Genomic DNA, 25,414 nt, shown 5'->3' on the forward strand with positions numbered 1-25,414 from the left:
TTTTGGCAAACTCCAGCCTGGCTTTTTTATGTCTCGTGGTAAGAAGTGGGGTCTTCCTGGGTATCCTACCATACAGTCCCTTTTCATTCAGACGCCTACGGATAGTACGGGTTGCCACTGTTGTACCCTCGGACTGCAGGGCAGCTTGAACTTGTTTGGATGTTAGTCGAGGATCTTTATCCACCATCCGCACAATCTTGCGTTGAAATCTCTCGTCAATTTTTCTTTTCCGTCCACATCTAGGGAGGTTAGCCACAGTGCCATGGGCTTTAAACTTCTTGATGACACTGCGCACGGAAGACACAGGAACATTCAGGTCTTTGGAGATGGACTTGTAGCCTTGAGATTGCTCATGCTTCCTCACAATTTGGTTTCTCAAGTCCTCAGACAGTTCTTTGGTCTTCTTTCTTTTCTCCATGCTCAATGTGGTACACACAAGGACACAGGACAGAGGTTGAGTCTACTTTAATCCATGTTAACTGGCTGCAAGTGTGATTTAGTTATTGCCAACACCTGTTAGGTGCCACAGGTAAGTTACAGGTGCTGTTAATTACACGAATTAGAGAAGCATCACATGATTTTTCAAAGGGTGCCAATACTTTTGTCCACCCCCTTTTTTAGGTTTGGTGTGGAATTATATCCAATTTGGCTTTAGGACAATTCTTTTTGTGTTTTTTTTTCATTGAGGACAAATTAAATGAAAAGAATAAGACCAAAGAATTTGTGATTGCAATCATTTTCAGGAGGAAACTGAGTATTATCTGACAGAATTGCAGGGGTGCCAATACTTTTGGCCAGCACTGTACACCTGGACCGAGTGTACAGTGCCTGTTGGGGGGGTCCACCTGGCACTGAGCCCCTAGCCCATACACCCGTCCTCTGCACAGGTGTCGGGGGCTGTTGGGGGGTCCCCCCGGCACTGAGCCCCCAGCTCATACACCCGTCCTCTGCACAGGTGTCGGGGGCTGTTGGGGGGTCCCCCCGGCACTGAGCCCCCAGCTCATACACCCGTCCTCTGCACAGGTGTCGGGGGCTGTTGGGGGGTCCCCCCGGCACTGAGCCCCCAGCCCATACACCAGTCCTCTGCACAGCTCCGCTCCTGAGGCCGGGGCACACACCTCTCCTCTGTTCTGATATTGTGTTACAATGTATAAACACTGGAGCTGACAGGGAACTGGAAGCAAGTGTAACAAACTCTCAGCTGTGAGAAGAGCGAGCACTGCAATATGTAGATAGGAACAGTCACTGAGTGATGTCTCGGGTCACTGCGGACATCCCCTTAATTAAAGGGTTTGTCCATGTTTGGGGACTGATCTCGTGCTGATGCCATCTGGTTGGTTGCTATGGGTACCAGCACTATATTGGTGCACGCACCTCCCCATGTCAGGCACTGTGCGATGTCTGCAGGGGATGAGACCAGAATGAATGACCAGGACCCGGCTCTGTATGTCACCTCACTGCGCACAGCCCCATCATGGCCGCACAGGTATAATGTCGCCCTCCCTCCTCTCACCTCCGCATATTGAGCGCTGACTCCGAGGACAAACAGGATCGCACACACCATCGCCCGGCACCCGCAGCTGAGCGCCGCCATCTTCCCTCCTAGGTGACAGGAGGCACTTCCGCGTCACATGACTCCCCGAACACGTCACGTGACTTGTCAAGCTACCCATCGCAGTGCATGCCGGGAAAGGAAACTGCTGGCAATGCTTGTGGCTCTGGTCAGGAGGCGTTTGGCGGAATAACTTGTCCCAGAATAGAAGCTTTACTGCACCTGTAAAAATATTGCCAGTCTCATATGAGCGACCCGTGCAGATAGGACAGGAATTAGTGCCGTCAGCCCCCAGCAACCAATCGGCTCTAGGCTTTCATTTTGTCATTTGCTGACTAGGAATAAGAACTGTAATCAGATTGGCTGTAATGAAGCTGCTGCCCCTAACAACCAATCAGATCTAGGCTGTAATGGTGTGTTATGCTGTATGCGAGGTGTAATTTGATTGGTTGTTAGGGAGTAGCAGTTTCATTGTATCCAATCAGATTGCAGCATTCGTTTTGTAATTGCATAAGAATGAGAGCTGAAATCTGACTGGTTGCTAGTGAGCAGAGCCTCCATTATTTCACTGCCAGTATGGGGTCATGGAGCACACTTTTCTGTCATTCAGACTCCTCTGTCCTTCTCCAGTGTCTTTTGACCTCCTCCAGACCCCTCTGTCGTCTTCCTCCAGACCCCTCTGTCGTCTTCCTCCAGACCCCTCTGTCGTCTTCCTCCAGACCCCTCTGTCGTCTTCCTCCAGACCCCTCTGTCCTGCTCCCCCAGACGAATAAGGCAATAAATCATTTCCAATGGGATGAAAGGATTGGGCATATTGAAATCCAACATGCCCAATCATCCTTTACTCCAACTTGGGGGGAGTCCAGACACCTGACCTACACATTATATATCAGCCTGAATCAGCAGGTCGGGTTAACTTTCTTCTAAAGTAGTCGTCATCGACCTTTTGCTTGTTGAAATACTACAACTCCCAGCATTCCCGGACAGCCTTTAAACCCACCAGTATTAGATCACCGCTATAGGTACCTGGGCTCTCTTACATCGTTTCTGTCCATAGTCCTGAAATCTCATATTACTGTAAATGTCACGATTGCTCCCGTCACTGACCGCTGCATACAAATGGGGGACAGGTCGGGCTGAGGCCTCAGTGCAATCATTTCTATTTTACGTACCATAAATTGGAGGTTTCATGGCCATTAATTGAAATATTGGCAACTGATATGAGGGGTGTAAAGCAGTTTCCCATAATATTATCTGAGCTTTTCCCAGCAGTCGTAGCTGGAGGAAACAAATGTCAGAGATGAAGAACGGCCGTTAGACGGATGGAGTGGGAACAATCATTTTATGGCAGAATTTTATGTTGTGATTTTAGGTTTAATCAAAAAAAATTCTCAATTCTGTAAATGATTATTTAGGCGGTCACCTTACCTGACCATTCAAAGGATTTAGAGAGTTGCTTTGCACACCTTAGGAAACAAAAGAACCAAGAGAAGGAAAAACTACAAACTGGTCAAGATAAATGTGATGTAAGTCATAAATCTTTATTAATCTGACTCCTTTACTTTTATGGTAGAGTGTTGCAGACATGCTCTGTGCAGAGGTTATTGTGCAGGGAGGGGGAGGAGGTGAGCTGTGACATCACATAGTCTTCTATGGTAGAGTGTTGCAGACGTGCTCTGTGCAGAGGTTATTGTGCAGGGAGGGGAAGGAGGTGAGCTGTGACATCACAGTCGTCTATGGTAGAGTGTTGCAGACGTGCTCTGTGCAGAGGTTATTGTGCAGGGAGGGCGAGGAGGTGAGCTGTGACATCACATAGTCTTCTATGGTAGAGTGTTGCAGACATTCTCTGTGCAGAGGTTATTGTGCAGGGGGGGAGGTGAGCTGTGACATCACATAGTCTTCTATGGGAGAGTGTTGCAGACATGCTCTGTGCAGAGGTTATTGTGCAGGGAGGTGGAGGAGGGGAGCTGTGACATCACATACTCTTCTATGGGAGAGTGTTGCAGACATGCCCTGTGCAGAGGTTATTGTACAGGTGGAGAGGAGGTGAGCTGTGACATCACATACTCTTCTTTGGTAGAGTGTTGCAGATATGCTATGTGCAGAGGTTATTATGCAGGGAGGTGGAGGAGGTGAGCTGTGTCATTACCTATTTTCTTTTATGGGAGAGGTTTGTGGGCATGCTCTGTAATCTATAATAAATATCATCTGAATTAAAAAAGTAAAGGAAACCTTGGAATAAGAGGCCATAGGCCATACAAAGCAACCCAATTATATAAAGGGCAGGGACTCCAATGGAAAATATAGCTCCTACAAAAACAAGGAGTCATGCATCCACCAACTTTGTAAAATTACACATTTTATTCAAAAGACACAAAACAATAATTAGCAGAATAATGATAAAATCTGAATCAGAGGCAGAGACTCGAGCGTGAACAACGTGGTACAATGCACTATGTATGGAGGGGCAAAAGCAGCAGAAAAGCCAAATATAAGTCCAGAGTCAGAGAATAAACCCATAGGAATAGACATAATTGAAAGAAGGACCAAAATGACCAATGATCAGAGAGTAATATAGCAAGGAGTAATATAAAAATCCAAAAGCATATTGTACGGTCAGAGAACTATTGATTACCCATTGCTCCCTGCACTGTACCATGTGTGTACAACCCCCTGAACACCTGAGGAAGCCAACGCGAAACGCGTGTTTGGGTTGTACAAGCATGGTGTACACACGTAGCACAGGGAGCAATGGGTAACAGCTCTGGTGCGGTCTGATGGCTTTTACGTTCTTTTGAGAATTAATGTTAGCTAAGTTTCCTATTATTTTCGTGCTCTATTACTGCAGGGGATTTGCTCATTTTATTTTAGGTTTTGTCCAATTATAGTAAATCGTTTTAATGTGCCGCAGATCTCCAATAATAACCCAGTTCTGTTCTTTGCATCTCATGTCTCATCTGATATTCCTCTCACCTGTCTCCTCTGATCCTGTGTCTCCCAGGTAAATCATCAGCTATCGGCGATCCCGTCTCCCCTGAACAGTCAAATGGATCCACTGTAGTGAAGCAGCGAGGTTACGTGACTGACGCTCCTGGGGCTTTATGGATACAACTTCACAGGTAACGCCGGCTTTTAAGTTGCTGTAAAGGATATATAGGATAAATTGCAAGTTACGCTGTTTCCGTATCCGCCTTCATTTCTATAGGGGATACGGAAAAGGTCCAACAGCTATTGTCGGCTGACTGTGCAGCTGCACCTCCAGTGGTCGGGAGCCTGGGCCGAGATGAGAATAATCTTCTGAGGTCCACATGCACTTTCTACAGATATCAACTGACCTCCATCTCTCCCGATTCCTCGATACAAATACAAATATTCTTTATTGTAAAACGTATAAATTTTCATCAACTTTCATAGACATTAAATAGCTGATGGGCAAAGGTCATTCAGCTGATGGCTATCCCTCCAGGTTCCACTGCCAGACTCCTCTGTCCTCCCCCAGACTCCTCTGTCCTCCCTCTATACTCCTCTATACTCCTCTGTCCTCCCACAGACTCCTCTGTCCTCCTCTATACTCCTCTGTCCTCCCCCACGCTCCTCGGCCACCTTCCCCCGACTCCTCTGTCGTCCTCCAGGCTCCTCTGTCCTCCTCCACCCTCCTCCAGGCTCCTCTGTCCTCCTCCAGGCTCCTCTGTCCTCCTCCAGGCTCCTCTGTCCTCCTCCAGGCTCCTCTGTCCTCCTCCAGGCTCCTCTGTCCTTCACCACACTCCTCTGTCCTCCCCCACTCTCCTCTGTCCTCCCCCAGGCTCCTCTAGCAGCACCTTATCTCCAGGGAGAACTTTAGGTTTGCCCATTGGAAATCCAAGAGGCTGAGTTGTTCGGTCCCCCGATGTCATCTGTCAGGGAGAATCGGGAGACCCCATACACATTGGGCTGTCGGCTGATCCCGCCGTCATCGGTGCGTTCAGCTGACCTTAGTGTTACCTGTCCGGCGCCTTTACTGTCTCAGCCATGGAAGACTGAGGTAAGAATAATAATCTTTTCGGGCTCCCATGCACCTTCCATAACTCTCCACCGTCAGATATTTGCAATTCCATAAGATTTTAGCCAGGTAACCTCCGCACCTCCACCACTAATGAGCTCAGATTATATCAGGCGGCCGGAGTAAGCCGTGCACGTCTCCCACAGATGCAGGCAGCAGCTCAGAGTTTGAGCAGTGGCCCTAAGTGTGAGCAGCATCCCCGAGTGTGAGCAGGGTCCCCCGAGTGTGAGCAGCGTCCCCGAATGTGAGCAGCGTCCCTGAGTGTGAGCAGGGTCCCCCGAGTGTGAGCAGCGTCCCCCGAGTGTGAGCAGCGTCCCCGAGTGTGAGCAGCGTCCCCCGAGTGTGAGCAGCGTCCCCCGAGTGTGAGCAGCGGCCCCGAGTGTGAGCAGCGGCCCCCGAGTGTGAGCAGCGGCCCTGATTGTGAGCAGCATCCCAGAGTGTAAGAGTGTGAGCAGCGTCCCCGATTGTGAGCAGCGTCCCCCGAGTGTGGGCAGCGTCCCCCGAGTGTGAGCAGCGTCCCCCGAGTGTGGGCAGCGTCCGCGAGTGTAAGAGTGTGAGCAGCGGCCCCGAGTGTGAGCAGCGTCCCCCGAGTGTGAGCAGCGTCCCTGATTGTGAGCAGCATCCCAGAGTGTAAGAGTGTGAGCAGCGTCCCAGAGTGTAAGAGTGTGAGCAGGGTCCCCCGAGTGTGAGCAGCGTCCCCGAGTGTGAGCAGGGTCCCCCGAGTGTGAGCAGCGTCCCCGAATGTGAGCAGCGTCCCTGAGTGTGAGCAGGGTCCCCCGAGTGTGAGCAGGGTCCCCCGAGTGTGAGCAGCGTCCCCCGAGTGTGAGCAGCGTCCCCGAGTGTGACCAGGGTCCCCCGAGTGTGAGCAGCGTCCCCCGAGTGTGAGCAGTGGCCCCGAGTGTGAGCAGCGGCCCCCGAGTGTGAGCAGCGGCCCCCGAGTGTGAGCAGCGGCCCTGATTGTGAGCAGCATCCCAGAGTGTAAGAGTGTGAGCAGCGTCCCCCGAGTGTGGGCAGCGTCCCCCGAGTGTGAGCAGCGGCCCCGAGTGTGAGCAGCGTCCCCCGAGTGTGAGCAGCGTCCCTGATTGTGAGCAGCATCCCAGAGTGTAAGAGTGTGAGCAGCGTCCCAGAGTGTAAGAGTGTGAGCAGCGTCCCAGAGTGTAAGAGTGTGAGCAGCGTCCCCAAGTGTGAGCAGGGTCCCCCGAGTGTGAGCAGCGTCCCCGAATGTGAGCAGCGTCCCTGAGTGTGAGCAGGGTCCCCCGAGTGTGAGCAGGGTCCCCCGAGTGTGAGCAGGGTCCCCCGAGTGTGAGCAGCGTCCCCCGAGTGTGAGCAGCGTCCCCGAGTGTGAGCAGCGTCCCCCGAGTGTGAGCAGCGTCCCCCGAGTGTGAGCAGCGGCCCCGAGTGTGAGCAGCGGCCCCCGAGTGTGAGCAGCGGCCCTGATTGTGAGCAGCATCCCAGAGTGTAAGAGTGTGAGCAGCGTCCCCGATTGTGAGCAGCGTCCCCCGAGTGTGAGCAGCGTCCCCCGAGTGTGGGCAGCGTCCGCGAGTGTAAAAGTGTGAGCAGCGGCCCCGAGTGTGAGCAGCGTCCCCCGAGTGTGAGCAGCGTCCCTGATTGTGAGCAGCATCCCAGAGTGTAAGTGTGAGCAGCGTCCCAGAGTGTAAGAGTGTGAGCAGCGTCCCCCGAGTGTGAGCAGCGTCCCTGAGTGTGAGCAGCGGCCCCGAGTGTGAGCAGCGGCCCCGAGTGTGAGCAGCGTCCCCCGAGTGTGAGCAGCGTCCCCGGAGTGTGGGCAGCGTCCCCGAGTGTCGGCAGCGTCCCCGAGTGTCAGCAGCTCTGTACAGCACAGCTCGCCTGCAGACTAAGCCTCCTCCAGTCTATTCTCGTCATTGCCAGCGATGAATCAAAGCACAAAGCAGAATCCTCACATGTGGATCCCTCACAGAGAAGGAGACGTTCACAGACCTGACTAATAGTTGCAGCTTTCCATCTCACAAGCTTCTGCGTTGCCTTTTTTCTATAGTAAAAGTCTAATTTCCGGCTACAATCTGAGATGCAGCTCGCGCAATTGTTTGAGAGTTATTGAGGCGTTCACAGGTGTTGTCAGTCCCTGTGACAGTAGACGGTTGTGGGACATCCTGCTGAGGTTTCATGTCTTGGGGTCTGTCTAAAATCCTGGTTGGGGGCCACACCAGCTCTTCTTCCTCATACCATCAGCTCTATAGGTTTGCATAAAGAGTCATAGTGCCACAAAGCTCTGCCCTCTAGCACAATGTTACATTTCTATATCGATACAATCTACATGATGTGCAGAGGCTTCCAGTATCTATAGAGGGGCCCAGGTAAAAGGTGCAACCGGGCCCGGAAGCATATAAGGGTCCAATGAGATATCACCGATATTTTACTTTTACATACAATATGGCAAAAAGTATTAGGTCACATGTCTTAATCATTGATTTCCAGTCTCTCCTTCACTCCCACTGTCCCCAGTGTATAATTTTTTCCCCATCGTCCCTGGTGTATAACCTCTGGCCACGTTGCCCCCAGTGTATAACCTCCGGCCACGTTGCCCCCAGTGTATAACCTCCGGCCACGTTGCCCCCAGTGTATAACCTCCGGCCACGTTGCCCCCAGTGTATAACCTCCGGCCACGTTGCCCCCAGTGTATAACCTCCGGCCACGTTGCCCCCAGTGTATAACCTCCGGCCCCATTGCCCCCAGTGTATAACCTCCGGCCCCATTGCCCCCAGTGTATAACCTCCGGCCCCATTGCCCCCAGTGTATAACCTCCGGCCACATTGCACCAGTGTATAACCTCTATCCCCATTGCCCCCAGTGTATAACCTCTGTCCCCGTTGCCCCCAGTGTATAACCTCTGTCCCCGTTGCCCCCAGTGTATAACCTCTGTCCCCGTTGCCCCCAGTGTATAACCTCCGGCCCCATTGACCCCGATGCATAACCTCTGGCCATGTCAGCCACAATGAATAACCCCCGGCCCCGTTGCCCCAAGTGAATAACCTCTGTCTCCGTTGCCCCCAGTGAAGTACCTCCGGCCCTATTGCCCCCAGTGTATAAACTCCATCCCTATTGCCCTCAGTGTATAACCTCCGGCCCCATTGTGTCCTGTGTATAACCTCGATTCCCGTTGCCCCGCAATGTATAACCTCTGACCGGATCACCCCCTGGTGTATAACATTCAGCCCCGTTGCCCTCTACCTGTATACAGCAGTCTCAGGGTCTCCTATGTGATGTATACAGCAGTCTCAGTGATTCCTTAGTGATGTACAGTACAGAACAAAAGTTTGGACACACCTTCTCATTTAAAGATTTTTCTGTATTTTCTTGACTATGAAAATTGTACATTCACACTGAAGGCATCAAAACTATGAATTAACACATGTGGAATTATATACTTAACAAAAAAGTGTGAAACAACTGAAAATATGTCTTATATTCTAGGTTCTTCAAAGTAGCCACCTTTTGCTTTGATGACTGCTTTGCACACTCTTGGCATTCTCTTGATGAGGTTTAATAAGTGGGATTTCTTGCCTTATAAATGGGGTTGGGACCATCAGTTGTGTTGTGCAGAAGTCTGGTGGATACACAGCTGATAGTCCTACTGAATAGACAGTTAGAATTTGTATTATAGCAAGAAAAAAGCAGTTAAGTAAAGAAAAATGAGTGGCCATCATTACTTTAAGAAATGAAGGTCAGTCAGTCCGAAATCCCACTTATTAAACCTCATCAAGAGAATGCCAAGAGTGTGCAAAGCAGTCATCAAAGCAAAAGGTGGCTACTTTGAAGAACCTAGAATATAAGACATATTTTCAGTTGTTTCACACTTTTTTGTTAAGTATATAATTCCACATGTGGTAATTCATAGTTTTGATGCCTTCAGTGTGAATGTACAATTTTCATAGTCATGAAAATAAAGAAAAATCTTTAAATGAGAAGGTGTGTCCAAACTTTTGGTCTGTACTGTATATACAGTACAGTCTGTGTCTCCTATGTCATGTAAATTCAGCAGTCACAGTTTCTCCTTTGTGATGTCTATATACAGTACAGTCTTGGTGTCTCCTATGTGATATATATTCAGCAGTCTCAGTGATTCCTATATGATGTATATTCAGTTCAGTCTCAGTGTCTCCTATGTGATGTATATTCAGTTCAGTCTCGGTGTCTCCTAAAAGATGTATGTTCAGTTCAGTCTCGGTATCTCCTATGAGATGTATATTCAATTCAGTCTCCGTGTTTCCTATGTGATGTGTATACAGTACAGTCTCTATGTCTTCTATTTGATGTATATACAGCAGTTTCAGTGTCTTCTATGTGATGTATATACAGCAGTCTGTGTCCCCTATGTTATGGATATTCAGCAATCTCACAGTCTCCTATGTAATGTATATACAGCAGTCCCAGTGCATCCTATGTGATGTGTATATGGAATTCTTGGTGTCTCCCATGTGATGTATACCAGCAGTCTCTGCGTCTCCTGTAACACTATTGCCAGCTCCCCTGCATGGTTTCCCTTCCCCATCCATGCAGGGACGCTGGCATACTCACTCCTCCGGCCCCGCGGCATGGTCCCCTTCTGCTGGCATGTCTCCTGCTTGTGCATGCCACACTTCCTGACACCACGCCTAGAGTGCACGCGCACAAGCTCTCCCCCTTTCTTAAGGGGCAGCACGCACACATAGTAAAATGCCCCCTGCAAATAGCTGGGAGGAATTAAGTATAATGAGTTCACCTGCTGGATGGCTCTTAGCTTATTACTGAGAGTCATTTTGTATAAAGGAGTCCCTCTCCCTTAGGGAGTTGTCGAAGCAACAGCTTTCAATAGCATGTTGTTTCCCCTATTAGTGAGTTTTTAGGTCCTCTGGTCCCGGTGTGGCCAGTGTCCTGAAACTGAATCCATGGTCCGTGTGCGGCCAGTGCCTGAACATTTTCTCCTGGTCTTGGTGCGGCAGTCCTATCCTCGAAGTACCCTGGTCCTGGTGTGGCCAGGGCCTAAACATTGTCCCCAGGTCCGGATGTGGCCAGTCCGGTCCCCAAAGTCCCCTCGTCCCGGTGCGGCCAGTATCTGAACATTTCCTTATCTGAATCTCAGAGTAACCGTTCTACAGTGATCCTGAACTGAACCTATTAGACTGAATGGAGCCAGCCCTAGTCTGTGTCAGCTAACCTGATCCCTGGAGTCAGCTACTGGAGTACCGGACTGCTGTATATTCATCACATAGGACACACTGAGACTGCTGGGTATACATCACATAGGGGACACCGAGACTGCTGTGTATACATCACATAGGGGACACCAAGACTGCTGTAAATACATCACATAGGAGACACTGAGACTGCTGTGTATACATCACATAGGAGACACCAAGACTGCTGTAAATACATCACATAGGAGACACCGAGACTGCTGTGTATACATCACATAGGGGACACCAAGACTGCTGTATATACATCACATAGGAGACACTGAGACTGCTGTGTATACATCACAGTCCTCTGGAATGCAGTTTCGGCACATTCCAGAGGACTGATGAAGGTCTGATTGACCGAAACGTCTCATTCATTCTGGATTTTCTATAAGCAATTAATATTCATTTATTTGAATGAAGCCAACGAGTGCCAAGTTTTTCTTGTATACTACTTACGGATTGGGGGCCCTACTTGTGCATCGGAAAATATCCAGAAGTGCCGTGCTTGCTTTCATATAGGAGCAGAGTAGTGACCCCTGATGGGCCAAGTTTTTCTTGTATACTACTTACGGATTGGGGGCCCTACTTGTGCATCGGAAAATATCCAGAAGTGCCGTGCTTGCTTTCATATAGGAGCAGAGTAGTGACCCCTGATGGGGGCAGATCAGTGAACCCTGATAGGAGCAGAACAGTGAACTCTGATAGGGGCAGAGCAGTGACCCCTGATGGGGGCAGAGCAGTGACCTCTGATGGGGACAGAGCAGTGAACCCTGATGGGGGCAGAGCAGTGAACCCTGATGTGGGCAGAGCAGTGACCCCTGATAGGGGCAGAGCAGTGACCCTTAATGGGGGCAGAGCAGTGACCCTTAATGGGGGCAGAGCAGTGACCCTTAATGGGGGCAGAGCAGTGACCCTTAATGGGGCAGAGCAGTTACGCCTGGTGGGGGCAGAGCAGTGACCCCTGATGGGGGCAGAGCAGAGACCCATGATAGGGGCAGAGCAGAGACCCCTGATGGGGGCGGAGCAGTTACGCCTGGTGGGGGCAGAGCAGTGACCCCTGATGGGGGCAGCACAATGCAGACGAGCCGTCCTTAGTGACATAGGGTTTGGCATGTCGGAGGATTGCTCTTGGCTGCTCCTAATCGTCTTGACATGCGAGTGTATGAACTTGGAGGAGCTTACAGGGAGAGGGCAGGGAGCTGGCAGGACCTGGTGTCTGGGGTGCCTGTGTGATCAGTCCGCTCAGCTGCTCCAATCTGTGCTGTTCAGCTGCTTACATTGCAGGCAGTGCAGGCAGCAGCAGCAGCAGCAGCACATTGATGAGGACAGCGCAGCCATCCAGGCGGCAGCCCCTGTGTGCTGTCACTCGGCTGGTGCTGACACTGGGAGGACTGTGAGTCAGGGGAGGGCTAGGGGAGGACTGGCAGCTGAGCACTGGGATGTCTGTGCGCTGATCTGTGGAGCCGGTGCTGGGAGTTTGTGGACATTGATGCCTGGACTCTAGTGACACCGAGCTGAAGACTTGCAGAGGTGACAGTAGAGGACTCCTCCTCATCCTCATCATCATCATCACTGTCTGCAGACATGAACAGCGCTGACCCTAAGGAATACCTGGCCAGGAGGGAGATCCCGCAGCTTTTCGAGGTAAGGATCTCCTGTGTCTTGCAGTCATTGTCTGTGCCATTAGTACATGATATTGCATTGTGCGGAGTATTGTGCTCCTCCTGCCCTGGAGCATTATAGGGTATTGTCTACTTCTATTATAAACCCACATTGTGACACAGAAAATGTATTCTGCAAATGTAACAAGTCTTCTACCCAATTCTGCATATTATATCATGCCAGAATCTGCCACATTGTGACATTGTATCCTGGGTGGCACCTCTGTGCCAACATACATGACTTGGCACCACTATGACAATGTAGTTCATTTAGTACCAGTATAACAACGTAGCCACCTACAGTGTATCATACCGCTATGATAGTGTAGTGTCCTATATAATACCGCTATGATAGTGTAGTGTCCTATATAATACTACTATGATAGTGTACTATCCTATATAATACCGCTATAATAGTGTAGTGTCCTATATAATACCGCTATGATAGTGTAGTATCCTATATAATACTACTATGATAGTGTACTATCCTATATAATACCGCTATAATAGTGTAGTGTCCTATATAATACCGCTATGATAGTGTAGCTTCCTATATATAATTCCGCAATGATAGTGTAGTATCCTATATAATACCACTATGATAGTGTAGTGTCCTATATAATACCGCTATGATAGTGTAGCTTCCTATATATAATTCCGCAATGATAGTGTAGTATCCTATATAATACCGCTATGATAGTGTAGTGTCCTATATAATACCGCTATGATAGTGTAGTGTCCTATATATAATTCCGCAATGATAGTGTAGTATCCTATATAATACAGCTATGATAGTGTAGTGTCCTATATAATACCGCTATGATAGTGTAGCTTCCTATATATAATTCCGCAATGATAGTGTAGTATCCTATATAATACCGCTATGATAGTGTAGTGTCCTATATAATACCGCTATGATAGTGTAGTATCCTATATAATACTACTATGATAGTGTACTATCCTATATAATACTGCTATAATAGTGTAGTGTCCTATATAATACCGCTATGATAGTGTAGTATCCTATATAATACTACTATGATAGTGTACTATCCTATATAATACCGCTATAATAGTGTAGTGTCCTATATAATACCGCTATGATAGTGTAGCTTCCTATATATAATACTGCTGTGATAGTGTAGCTTCCTATATATACCGCTATGATAATGTAGCATCCTATATAATACCGCTATCATAGTGTAATGTCCTATATAATACCGCTATGATAGTGTTGCTTCCTATATATAATACCGCTGTGATAGTGTAGCTTCCTATATATAATACCACTGTGATAGTGTAGCTTCCTATATAATACCGCTGTGATAGTGTAGCGTCCTATATAATACCGCTATGATAGTGTAGTGTCCTATATAATCCCGCTATGATAGTGTAGTATCCTATATAATACCGCTATGATAGTGTAGTATCCTATATAATACTGCTATGATAGTGTAGTGTCCTATATACCGCTATGATAGTGTAGTGTCCTATATAATACCGCTATGATAGTGTAGCTTCCTATATATAATACCGCTGTGATAGTGTAGCTTCCTATATATAATACCGCTGTGATAGTGTAGCGTCCTATATAATACCACTATGATAGTGTAGCGTCCTATATAATACCGCTATGATGGTGTAGTGTCCTATATAATACCGTTATGGTAGTGTAGCTTCCTATATATAATACCGCTATGATTGTGTAGCATCCTATATAATACCGCTATGATAGTGTAGTGTCCTATATATAGTATCACTATGATAGTGTAGCTTCCTATATACCGCTATGATAGTGTAGCATCCTATATAATACTGCTATGATACTGTAGTGTCCTATATAATACCACTATGATAGTGTACTATCCTATATAATACCACTATGATAGTGTACTATCCTATATAATACCGCTATGATAGTGTAGTGTCCTATATAATACCGCTATGATAGTGTAGCTTCCTATATATAATACCTCTATGATAGTGTAGCGTCCTATATAATACCGCTATGATAGTGTAGTGTCCTATATATAGTATCACTATGATAGTGTAGCTTCCTATATACCGCTATGATAGTGTAGCATCCTATATAATACTGCTATGATACTGTAGTGTCCTATATAATACCACTAAGATAGTGTACTATCCTATATAATACCGCTATGATAGTGTAGTGTCCTATATAATACCGCTATGATAGTGTAGTGTCCTATATAATACCGCTATGATAGTGTAGCTTCCTATATAATACCGCTATGATAGTGTAGCATCCTATATAATACCGCTATGATAGTGTAGTATCCTATATATACCGCTATGATAATGTAACATCCTTTATAATACCGCTATGATAGTGTAGTATACTATATAATACTGCTATGATAGTGTAGCATCCTATATAATACCGCTATGATAGTGTAGTATCCTATATAATACCGCTATGATATTGTAGGGTTCTATATAATACCGCTATGATAGTGTAGCGTCCTATATAATACCGCTATGATAGTGTAGTATCCTATATATACCGCTATGATAGTGTAGCTTCCTATATATAATACCGCTATGATAGTGTAGCATCCTATATAATACTGCTATGATACTGTAGTGTCCTATATAATACCACTATGATAGTGTACTATCCTATATAATACCGCTATGATAGTGTAGTGTCCTATATAATACCGCTATGATAGTGTAGCTTCCTATATATAATACCGCTATGATAGTGTAGCGTCCTATATAATACCGCTATGATAGTGTAGTGTCCTATATATAGTATCACTATGATAGTGTAGCTTCCTATATACCGCTATGATAGTGTAGCATCCTATATAATACTGCTATGATACTGTAGTGTCCTATATAATACCACTAAGATAGTGTACTATCCTATATAATACCGCTATGATATTGTAGTGTCCTATATAATACCGCTATGATAGTGTAGTGTCCTATATAATACCGCTATGATAGTGTAGCTTCCTATATAATACCGCTATGATAGTGTAGCATCCTATATAATACCGCTATGATAGTGTAGTATCCTATATATACCGCTATGATAATGTAACATCCTTTATAATACCGCTATGATAGTGTAGTATCCTATATAATACTGCTATGATAGTGTAGCATCCTATATAATACCGCTATGATAGTGTAGTATCCTATATAATACCGCTATGATAGTGTAGCTTCCTATATATAATACTGCTGTGATAGTGTAGCTTCCTATATATACCGCTATGATAATGTAGCATCCTATATAATACCGCTATCATAGTGTAATGTCCTATATAATACCGCTATGATAGTGTTGCTTCCTATATATAATACCGCTGTGATAGTGTAGCTTCCTATATATAATACCACTGTGATAGTGTAGCTTCCTATATAATACCGCTGTGATAGTGTAGCGTCCTATATAATACCGCTATGATAGTGTAGTGTCCTATATAATCCCGCTATGATAGTGTAGTATCCTATATAATACCGCTATGATAGTGTAGTATCCTATATAATACTGCTATGATAGTGTAGTGTCCTATATACCGCTATGATAGTGTAGTGTCCTATATAATACCGCTATAATAGTGTAGCTTCCTATATATAATACCGCTGTGATAGTGTAGCTTCCTATATATAATACCGCTGTGATAGTGTAGCGTCCTATATAATACCACTATGATAGTGTAGCGTCCTATATAATACCGCTATGATGGTGTAGTGTCCTATATAATACCGTTATGGTAGTGTAGCTTCCTATATAATACCGCTATGATAGTGTAGCATCCTATATAATACCGCTATGATAGTGTAGTATCCTATATATACCGCTATGATAATGTAACATCCTTTATAATACCGTTATGGTAGTGTAGCTTCCTATATATAATACCGCTATGATTGTGTAGCATCCTATATAATACCGCTATGATAGTGTAGTGTCCTATATATAGTATCACTATGATAGTGTAGCTTCCTATATACCGCTATGATAGTGTAGCATCCTATATAATACTGCTATGATACTGTAGTGTCCTATATAATACCACTATGATAGTGTACTATCCTATATAATACCACTATGATAGTGTACTATCCTATATAATACCGCTATGATAGTGTAGTGTCCTATATAATACCGCTATGATAGTGTAGCTTCCTATATATAATACCGCTATGATAGTGTAGCGTCCTATATAATACCGCTATGATAGTGTAGTGTCCTATATATAGTATCACTATGATAGTGTAGCTTCCTATATACTGCTATGATAGTGTAGCATCCTATATAATACTGCTATGATACTGTAGTGTCCTATATAATACCACTAAGATAGTGTACTATCCTATATAATACCGCTATGATAGTGTAGTGTCCTATATAATACCGCTATGATAGTGTAGTGTCCTATATAATACCGCTATGATAGTGTAGCTTCCTATATAATACCGCTATGATAGTGTAGCATCCTATATAATACCGCTATGATAGTGTAGTATCCTATATATACCGCTATGATAATGTAACATCCTATATAATACCGCTATGATAGTGTAGTATACTATATAATACTGCTATGATAGTGTAGCATCCTATATAATACCGCTATGATAGTGTAGTATCCTATATAATACCGCTATGATATTGTAGGGTTCTATATAATACCGCTATGATAGTGTAGCGTCCTATATAATACCGCTATGATAGTGTAGTATCCTATATATACCGCTATGATAGTGTAGCTTCCTATATATAATACCGCTATGATAGTGTAGCATCCTATATAATACTGCTATGATACTGTAGTGTCCTATATAATACCACTATGATAGTGTACTATCCTATATAATACCGCTATGATAGTGTAGTGTCCTATATAATACCGCTATGATAGTGTAGCTTCCTATATATAATACCGCTATGATAGTGTAGCGTCCTATATAATACCGCTATGATAGTGTAGTGTCCTATATATAGTATCACTATGATAGTGTAGCTTCCTATATACCGCTATGATAGTGTAGCATCCTATGTAATACTGCTATGATACTGTAGTGTCCTATATAATACCACTAAGATAGTGTACTATCCTATATAATACCGCTATGATAGTGTAGTGTCCTATATAATACCGCTATGATAGTGTAGTGTCCTATATAATACCGCTATGATAGTGTAGCTTCCTATATAATACCGCTATGATAGTGTAGCATCCTATATAATACCGCTATGATAGTGTAGTATCCTATATATACCGCTATGATAATGTAACATCCTTTATAATACCGCTATGATAGTGTAGTATCCTATATAATACTGCTATGATAGTGTAGCATCCTATATAATACCGCTATGATAGTGTAGTATCCTATATAATACCGCTATGATAGTGTAGTGTCCAATATAATACCGCTATGATAATGTAACATCCTATATAATACCGCTATGATAGTGTAGTATCCTATATAATACCACTATGATAGTGTATTGTCCTATATAATACCGCTATGATAGTGTAGTATCCTATATAATACCGCTATGATATTGTAGGGTTCTATATAATACCGCTATGATAGTGTAGCGTCCTATATAATACTGCTATGGTAGTGTAGTATCCTATATATACCGCTATGATAGTGTAGTGTAATATGTAATACTGCTATGATAATGTAACATCCTATATAATACCGCTATGATAGTGTAGCATCCTATCTAATACCGCTATGATAGTGTAGCATCCTATATAATACTGCTATGATAGTGTAACATCCTATATAATACTGCTATGATAGTGTAGCATCCTATATAATACCGCTATGATAGTGTAGCATCCTATATATACCGCTATGATAGTGTAGTGTAATATGTAATACTGCTATGATAATGTAACATCCTATATAATACTGCTATGATAGTGTAACATCCTATATAATACTGCTATGATAGTGTAGCATCCTATATAATACCGCTATGATAGTGTAGCATCCTATATAATACCGCTATGATAGTGTAGCATCCTATCTAATACTGCTATGATAGTGTAGCATCCTATATAGTACCGCTATGTGCAGCCTTCCTTGTACTTTTGTGGCAATGTATCATTTACAGGATCAATGTGGCTAAAGTCCTGGTAAATAGCCCTCATGGTGTCGCCTTCTAGTAAATCCCCTGCCGCTGTAGATTTCCACTTAGTGTTGGATAGATGAACACCAGCAGAGTCTGAGTAATCCTTGTGCCATAGTGAGCGGCGGTGTGCCAGTGCAGCACGATGGGCCATCTGATGCCGTCACTGTGCACATGATATACATCTGCTCCACATTGTGCGCGGTGTATAGCAGCGCGGTACAGCCAGCGTCAGTGCCCAGCACATTCTGCCGCTACCTGTCTGAGCAGGAACCATCTCCGTGTGGCGCGTCGTCCTCTGCGCGGGTGGAATCAGGGTCATTCGGAGACGACGTGTTTGCCTTTGGTGTTCCCAGTTTCTCCCAGCGATTGTGGTTTATTATGTGCAGAGCATTTAATCCGAAATGTCCACAATGAGTGCGGTGCCAGGATACCCGTGACGTACCAGTGTGCCCGACTGGAGACGCCATCCTAGTAATACACAAGATGGGACATCAATAGCAAAGTCGGGAGGAATCTTCCCCTAATAAAGATCACTATGTAACTTGGATGGTGAGAATGCTGACAACTCTTGCTGGAGCTCTGATGACAATATTGTTGTCACTCATCTTTCCCAGAAACCGATACAACTAAGAAATTACTGAATGTTTACACGAAGCTTTTTTGATGCGTTTTTTTTTCTCCATGAAAACCACAGCGGAAATGACATGCATTTTTAGTGATAAGCCATTTCAATCTCAATGGGGAAAAACGTCAGTAAAAACGCTGAAAGAATCGACATTCTGCATTCTTTCCTTTTTCTTAAAAGCGCAAGACAAAGAAATGCTCTGTGTGAATGAGAGTATGGAAATCTGATTTTGCTGTTACTGTAAAAAAAAAGAAAAAAAAAATCTGCACGAAAAATCTTGCGGGGAAAAATGCATTGTTAGTTTTAGGCTATGTGCACACGGTGCGTTTTTCTTGTGCGTTTTTGATGCGGTAAATCCTCGCGGAATTGGCCCCAAAAAACGCATTGCAAACCTTATCCCAGCATTTTCTATGAGATTTTGCAAGATCCGTGCACATGATCAGGATTTTTCCTTACAGAATTTCATGTGTGGAAAAAGAAGCAGCGCGTCCGTTCTTTGTGCTTTTTGCCTGCATTTTTCCTATACAATGCATTGGAAAAAACGCATGGGAAATTCGCAGGCAAAAATGCACAAAATACCCATAAAAAAATTGCGTGGAATTTCCGCAGCGTTTTTGCTGCCAAGAGATGCAGAGCTTTGCAGAAACGCTGCAGAAATTTCTGCGAGCAAATCCTGAACATGCGCACATAACCGAACAAGTCTTGATACTTTTAAGAAGTTTATAAAGTTATGGTTTGGGGTAGAGACGTTGCTCCTGATAGACATAGTGACCCAAGAACTTATATTCTTGAGATAATTATTGCATATCGACAGAACCTGCCATAAATATGTGATAGGCAGGTCCTCCATATGGGACCAAAACTGATCTGCAGAACAGGGGTCCCTCCGATCCGCAACCTGTCCGGTCACTGTCCGCCACATGATGGATGATTCCGCTTCTGTGGAATTATAGAAACTTCTGAGAAAGATGAGAAGATCCCTTTAAGTGACTGGGAGAAGCCGAGTGACCGCTGCAAGGTGTCGTCTCCGCAGAACCCGTATGGTGACACGTGGCGTGCTGCAGCTCCGTACTGGTAGGCACTCAATGGGCCTCCATATTACAGAGGCATTACTTCTAGAGAAGAATATCCAAGGGAAATCCTTCTTACATCTCTAATCTCTTACACTGCAATGGGTGCAGAATTATAGTATGGAGGCGTAATACCGCCATGTGGTGACCATATTGGATAACGCAACTTCTCAGGAAACAGATATAAAATATAAGAAATTACTCAAAATAAATATTTTTTCCTTTTGTGCACTTTTTGTTTTCCTCTGGAGCTGCCCCTGGTTATGAGTGACTCTTATAAGCGCCATATAATACACTTGGCTGTAATTTAGGACCCTATGTGTTATTGGTCCTGGTATAACCCATCTTATCTCTGTATAATACCCTCCGCAATAACACAGCAGCTTACGATTATATATACCCGGCTGCAGACTCCCCTCCCTCGGGGGATTAGTATAATGCTGTACTGTAATCACATAATGTCGCATTATAACCGTTCTGTGGCTGTAGTGCGGTAAATATAACGGTATAACTATGCCACAAATATCATGTAGCACCCCCATTCTCCATGGTGAATAGACTAATGGGGTCTCATTGTCGGCTTTTCTAATACTTGGAGCTGTAAATAGCCGCAGCGGCGGATTCTTTACCGGTGACACGGCTCTTAAAAGCTCTACCTATCTTTTGATCTCTCTTCTTGACTCGCTTTCAAGAACGTACGAGCAAAGTAAAGATTTCTCTACTTAATTGCAAGTTCTAAGCCTGGATCAATGGGTCAGTGAGGTCAATGTATCCGTGCAAGGAGGGGTGTAATTACAGAGGGCGCGGACCACCCGAGACGTAGGGCCCGAGGGGCCCAAAATGTCCTTCTTCAGGAGGGGCCCAAAATGTCCTTCTTCAGGAGTGACCTAAAATGTCCTTCTTCAGGAGTGACCTAAAATGTCCTTCTTCAGGGAAGCCCCAAAATGTCCTTCTTCAGGAGAGGCTCAAAATGTCCTTCTTCAGGAGAGGCTCAAAATGTCCTTCTTCAGGAGAGCCCCAAAATGTCCTTCATCAGCAGGGGCTCAAAATGTCCTACTTCAGCAGAGGCCCAAAATGTCCTTCTTCGGGAGAAGCCCAAAATGTCCTTCTTCAGGAGCGGCCCAAAATGTCCTTCTTCAGGTGTGACCTAAAATGTCCTTCTTCAGGAAGGGTCAAAATGCCCTTCTTCAGGAGTGGCCCAAAATATCCTTTTATCAGGAGAGGCTCAAAATGTCCATCTTCAGGATAGGCCCAAAATGTCCTTCTTCATGAGAGGCCCAAAATGTCTTTCTTCATGAGAGGCCCAAAATGTCTTTCTTCATGAGAGGCCCAAAATGTCTTTCTTCAGGAGAGGCCCAAAATGTCTTTCTTCAGGAGAGGCCCAAAATGTCTTTCTTCAGGAGAGGCCCAAAATGTCCTCCTTCAGGAGAGACCCAAAATGTCCTTCTTCAGGAGGGACCTAAAATGTCCTTCTTCAAGAAGAGACAAAAAATGTCCTTCTTCAGGATACCCAAAATATCCTTCTTCAGGAGAGGCCCAAAATGTCCTTCTTCAGTAGCGGCCCAAAATGCCCTTCTTCAGGAGTGGCCCAAAATGTCCTTCTTCAGGAGTGGCCCAAAATGTCCTTCTTCAGGAGCGGCCCTAAATGTCCTTCTTGATAGAGATGATGTTAGTTCAGCGTCTTATTCCTTCACCCCCTGCCATTCACACCCTGCCTCTCCGCCGTCGCCCCTGGTCTATGTTGATTTGCTGCTACGTCACGTGATTGCTGCAGCCAATCATTGAGCTCAGTGGTCTTGTACCAACTACATTGTTATTTCTGTCTATTACATTGTGATTTGCTCCAATAATGGAGGAGAGGTGACACAGAACATCTACAAGACTCAGTCACATCCTTCCTTCATCCTGCCGGTATTAGGATACATTTCATAATGAAAGCTTCTCAAACTAATGATCCAATGTGCGTCCATCACTGTCCTTCTAAAATCATATTAAGGGTTATCTGATACAAATCTCACAGCCATTTTTCTCCTAGTTTCTCCTTGCGGAGAGTGTCATGTTGAGCATGTCAATGTGATGAGACTTTTAAGCCTCAATGGTCCTCTGGGAAATATGCAAATTGTCTCTTCAGAGAGGAAGAGGACCAGAACTCTAGTGCCACCTATAGGAAGCAGCAGTCCTAAAAATCAATATCAACTCTAACGAGCCTTGTCACATGACTTAGGATAATAGCCAAAATCTTCAATTTGCAGACACTGTGTTTCGGTCGGGGTACGGGGCCTTTTTCACCCGTCCATGTCCGTTTGGTGTTTGCAAAAAAAAAAAAAGGACTGTTTTTCATTTGTTGTTTCTCCGCGTGTCATCCATTTTTCACATATGCTAAGAAAAGAAAAGAAGGAGCCCAAGGAATACCCGAGCATCTCTTAGCAACTGGTCTGACATTCACGATGCCCATTTTTTTTGGAGAACGTGTTCCGTTGAACGGCCAAGTTTGGTCTGGAAATCGTACAAGACTATGACGTATTTCCCTATGTATACCATCAGTCCGCAAAATACAAAAAAAAAAGCCTCGCGAATAGTCCCAGGGAATATAATGCTCCTGTGTGCTGTCAGGTTGGTACAACACAGACTAAAAAGACCGAGGAGTTTACTGAGGATTCTCCGCAGATTTCACCCTGATACAAGCAGTAAAATCCACATTGACAATCGACGGCATTTCCACATGAAAATGAGCCTTCTAGATGTTCTGCATGAAAATTTTACAAAACCTCGTTCGCTTGCATCGTGCTGCAAATCCCAAAGGTAAAGACTCAGAAAATCTGATCAGCTCTGAAGGAGTCTCCAAGAACGGATAAGGATATGAATAAGTACACGCCGCTAGGGAGGCGGTCAAAGTCTGCAACACAGATTGGGCAATTTGAAAGTCCTCGGGATTCTGCATCTTGTGGACGAGACTCTTATGAACGTCGTCCGCATCCACTGTGGATTTATTTTTTGTGCGTGTGCAAAGCCACATGAAAAACGCAGCATTTCCGTTACACGGACATAGTTATAGGTCATGCTTTTATAGCTTTAAGGGTTTTCCAGGATTCATGGAAAGTGCAAGAAATGGGTTCAATTAAAAAGAAAACACACCATATTCTCTGCTGCTCCAGCACCCAGGAAGCAATCGCATGACCGCTGCAGCTAGTCTCTGGCCTCCAGTGGTGATGTGCTGTAAAAACAGGCATGGTCACCACTGAGGCAAGTGATTGGCTGCAGCTGTCATGTCACTTATGTGTGGCATGTGGTCACTGCAGGAAGTAAGCAAAGCCAAGCGAGGACCACCAGAGATGCACTGCGGGGAATTGAAGTTTTTTTTTTTTAATTGCCCCTTTCCAGTTTTTGTCTAATTTTTCAATAATTTGAAAAATTCCTTGACATAATGGCGTTATCCACGCCGATCCTTTTACACGGCATCTCAGGAACCTTTCGCAGTATGTGTGCTTTTCATAACTGTCGATACTGCGATCTTACTTACTAATAAGGCCCCGTAGGCATATCTTTCCAGACAGCAGGGATCCGGTCCTGATGTAGCTCCGCGCCGCCGGCTGATGACATCTGAGAGCAATGCAGGATTTAATCACAGGTTTCCTGCTGAAGAATAGAAATATACTGTCAGGTAAATCAGGTAACATCTGACCACGCTGTCAATCATTTTGAGCCTGAGACTGTGTAAACTCTGCAAAAGTTTCATGAACATCCAACTTTTACCATCATCTACTTATAGGGTCCAACAGTCTATTCTGATTAGTTACTTCAGATTTGTTCATATTTGGTTGAAGTTCTGCATAGAAATAGAAGTAGAAAAAGTCAGAGAGGTGCAGAGGCGCGCACAGTCCAGTGCTACTTCTAGTAAGTGTTGTATCTCACCTCCGTGCTGGATTCCCAGCTACATGGCTCAGTATGTCCTCCTTGCTGCTGCAGCTTTCTAGTGAGTATTTTGTCCCACCACAGAGCTGGATTCACAGGTACTCTGCTCAGCAGTGCTATATACCGTCCTCCATGCTGTTGTTGCTTTTGAACATGTGCTACATAGTGACAGGAAAGCAGTAATCTCATGTCTGTGTGGGCTGTGGATGGGAGACATCATAGCAGCTGGTCTCCATCCAGTAGCTCAGAGACAACAGAAAATCACAGGGGGGAAACTACTGAAATAAATGCATGATTCAGGTCATATAATGGCCAGCAATAGTGTTATTAATGTACAGACACATTCTGAACAGTCACCTGAAATCATAGGTACCCTTTAAAAAAAGAAAAGCTAAAACAGCATAACAGCTAGTAATGTGCAGCTAAGTATTACTCCTCACTATTTTAGTACCGCCACTCATATGTTTGCTGCTGGTCCTTCTATGATGATGTCACATCCATTGTTCAGACGACTTCTGCTACCAATCACTGGCTCAGCGTCCTGTTCTGTATATGTCAAAGTGATGGCTGAGGCTAGTGATTGGCTGCAGTGGTAACAAACAATGGACATACTTCCTAGCCTCCTGGAATGTCTAGTGTCCTGGACACTGCAGAAACCTAGTGGAACCTCCCCTTACGCCGCGCTTCTTGCCGGGATGCTTCATCATCAGGTCGAGCCTACCGGACTCCAGATGCACATTCAGGGGGCAGGAAATTGGGTGTGGAAGGAAAGTGTCCTGCAGAAGGGTTGTGGTTATGTAAAAAACTTGGTAAATTGGGATATATGCGGATAAGCATAAAGTCAACGCTGTAGGATCAAAGAAGACCACTGGAGCGGCTGAACCACCGATATTGGTGATGGTCAAGATAATAAATTTGCAAAGATGTCATGTGTTGTAGAGATGTGAACAGGCGCTTACTTACATTATATGTTGCTTCAAACAACATATATGAATTCTCATATTGACGACCACCACTGACATTAGCAGAAAGTCACGCAGCTCATCCAGGGAAGAGTCCGATTCTATGATGACCATAAATCTTCCCTTTTCGATGTGGTGGACAAACCTTTGTCACGTTTCCGATCCTGATCATTAGACAGATCTGTGTTGACCTTGTATATATTTATACCTAGTAATTAGGGTCACCCCTCCCTAAGACTTGTTTTTATGGACTTTTTACGCT

General features: G+C 45.0%; 2 protein-coding genes and 2 long non-coding RNA genes across 5 annotated transcripts in view; 2 read left to right on the top strand and 2 right to left on the bottom strand.

Moving 5' to 3' along the window:
- The window catches only part of PIGK (phosphatidylinositol glycan anchor biosynthesis class K), a 144,765-nt gene extending 143,094 nt beyond the window's left edge, over nucleotides 1–1,671 (bottom strand). Inside the window, exon 1 of the mRNA XM_073643928.1 lies at nucleotides 1,514–1,671. Coding sequence (XP_073500029.1) covers nucleotides 1,514–1,594 — 81 coding nt within the window. The 5' untranslated portion in view covers nucleotides 1,595–1,671. The remainder of the gene's footprint in view (nucleotides 1–1,513) is intronic.
- LOC141157093 (uncharacterized) overlaps nucleotides 1–4,665 on the top strand; it is a 20,715-nt gene extending 16,050 nt beyond the window's left edge. The window contains exon 3 of the long non-coding RNA XR_012247744.1: nucleotides 4,554–4,665. This is a non-coding gene — a long non-coding RNA (uncharacterized lncRNA). The remainder of the gene's footprint in view (nucleotides 1–4,553) is intronic.
- LOC141157094 (uncharacterized) lies at nucleotides 2,981–19,001 on the bottom strand. Its single transcript, XR_012247745.1, has 3 exons — nucleotides 18,839–19,001; nucleotides 4,526–4,692; nucleotides 2,981–3,018 (listed from the first exon to the last, which is right to left on the bottom strand). It is a non-coding gene; the product is annotated as an uncharacterized lncRNA (long non-coding RNA).
- AK5 (adenylate kinase 5) overlaps nucleotides 11,879–25,414 on the top strand; it is a 277,032-nt gene continuing 263,496 nt past the window's right edge. Inside the window, exon 1 of one of the 2 annotated variants that reach the window (XM_073643927.1) lies at nucleotides 11,879–12,430. In XM_073643927.1, coding sequence (XP_073500028.1) covers nucleotides 12,371–12,430 — 60 coding nt within the window. In that variant the 5' untranslated portion in view covers nucleotides 11,879–12,370. The remainder of the gene's footprint in view (nucleotides 12,431–25,414) is intronic. The other variant, XM_073643926.1, reaches the window with a different exon arrangement.

The sequence above is a fragment of the Phyllobates terribilis genome, unplaced genomic scaffold (assembly GCF_046119375.1).
Source record: "Phyllobates terribilis strain yellow unplaced genomic scaffold, ASM4611937v1 Scaffold_8__6_contigs__length_399053987, whole genome shotgun sequence".
Classification (NCBI taxonomy): domain Eukaryota; kingdom Metazoa; phylum Chordata; class Amphibia; order Anura; family Dendrobatidae; genus Phyllobates; species Phyllobates terribilis.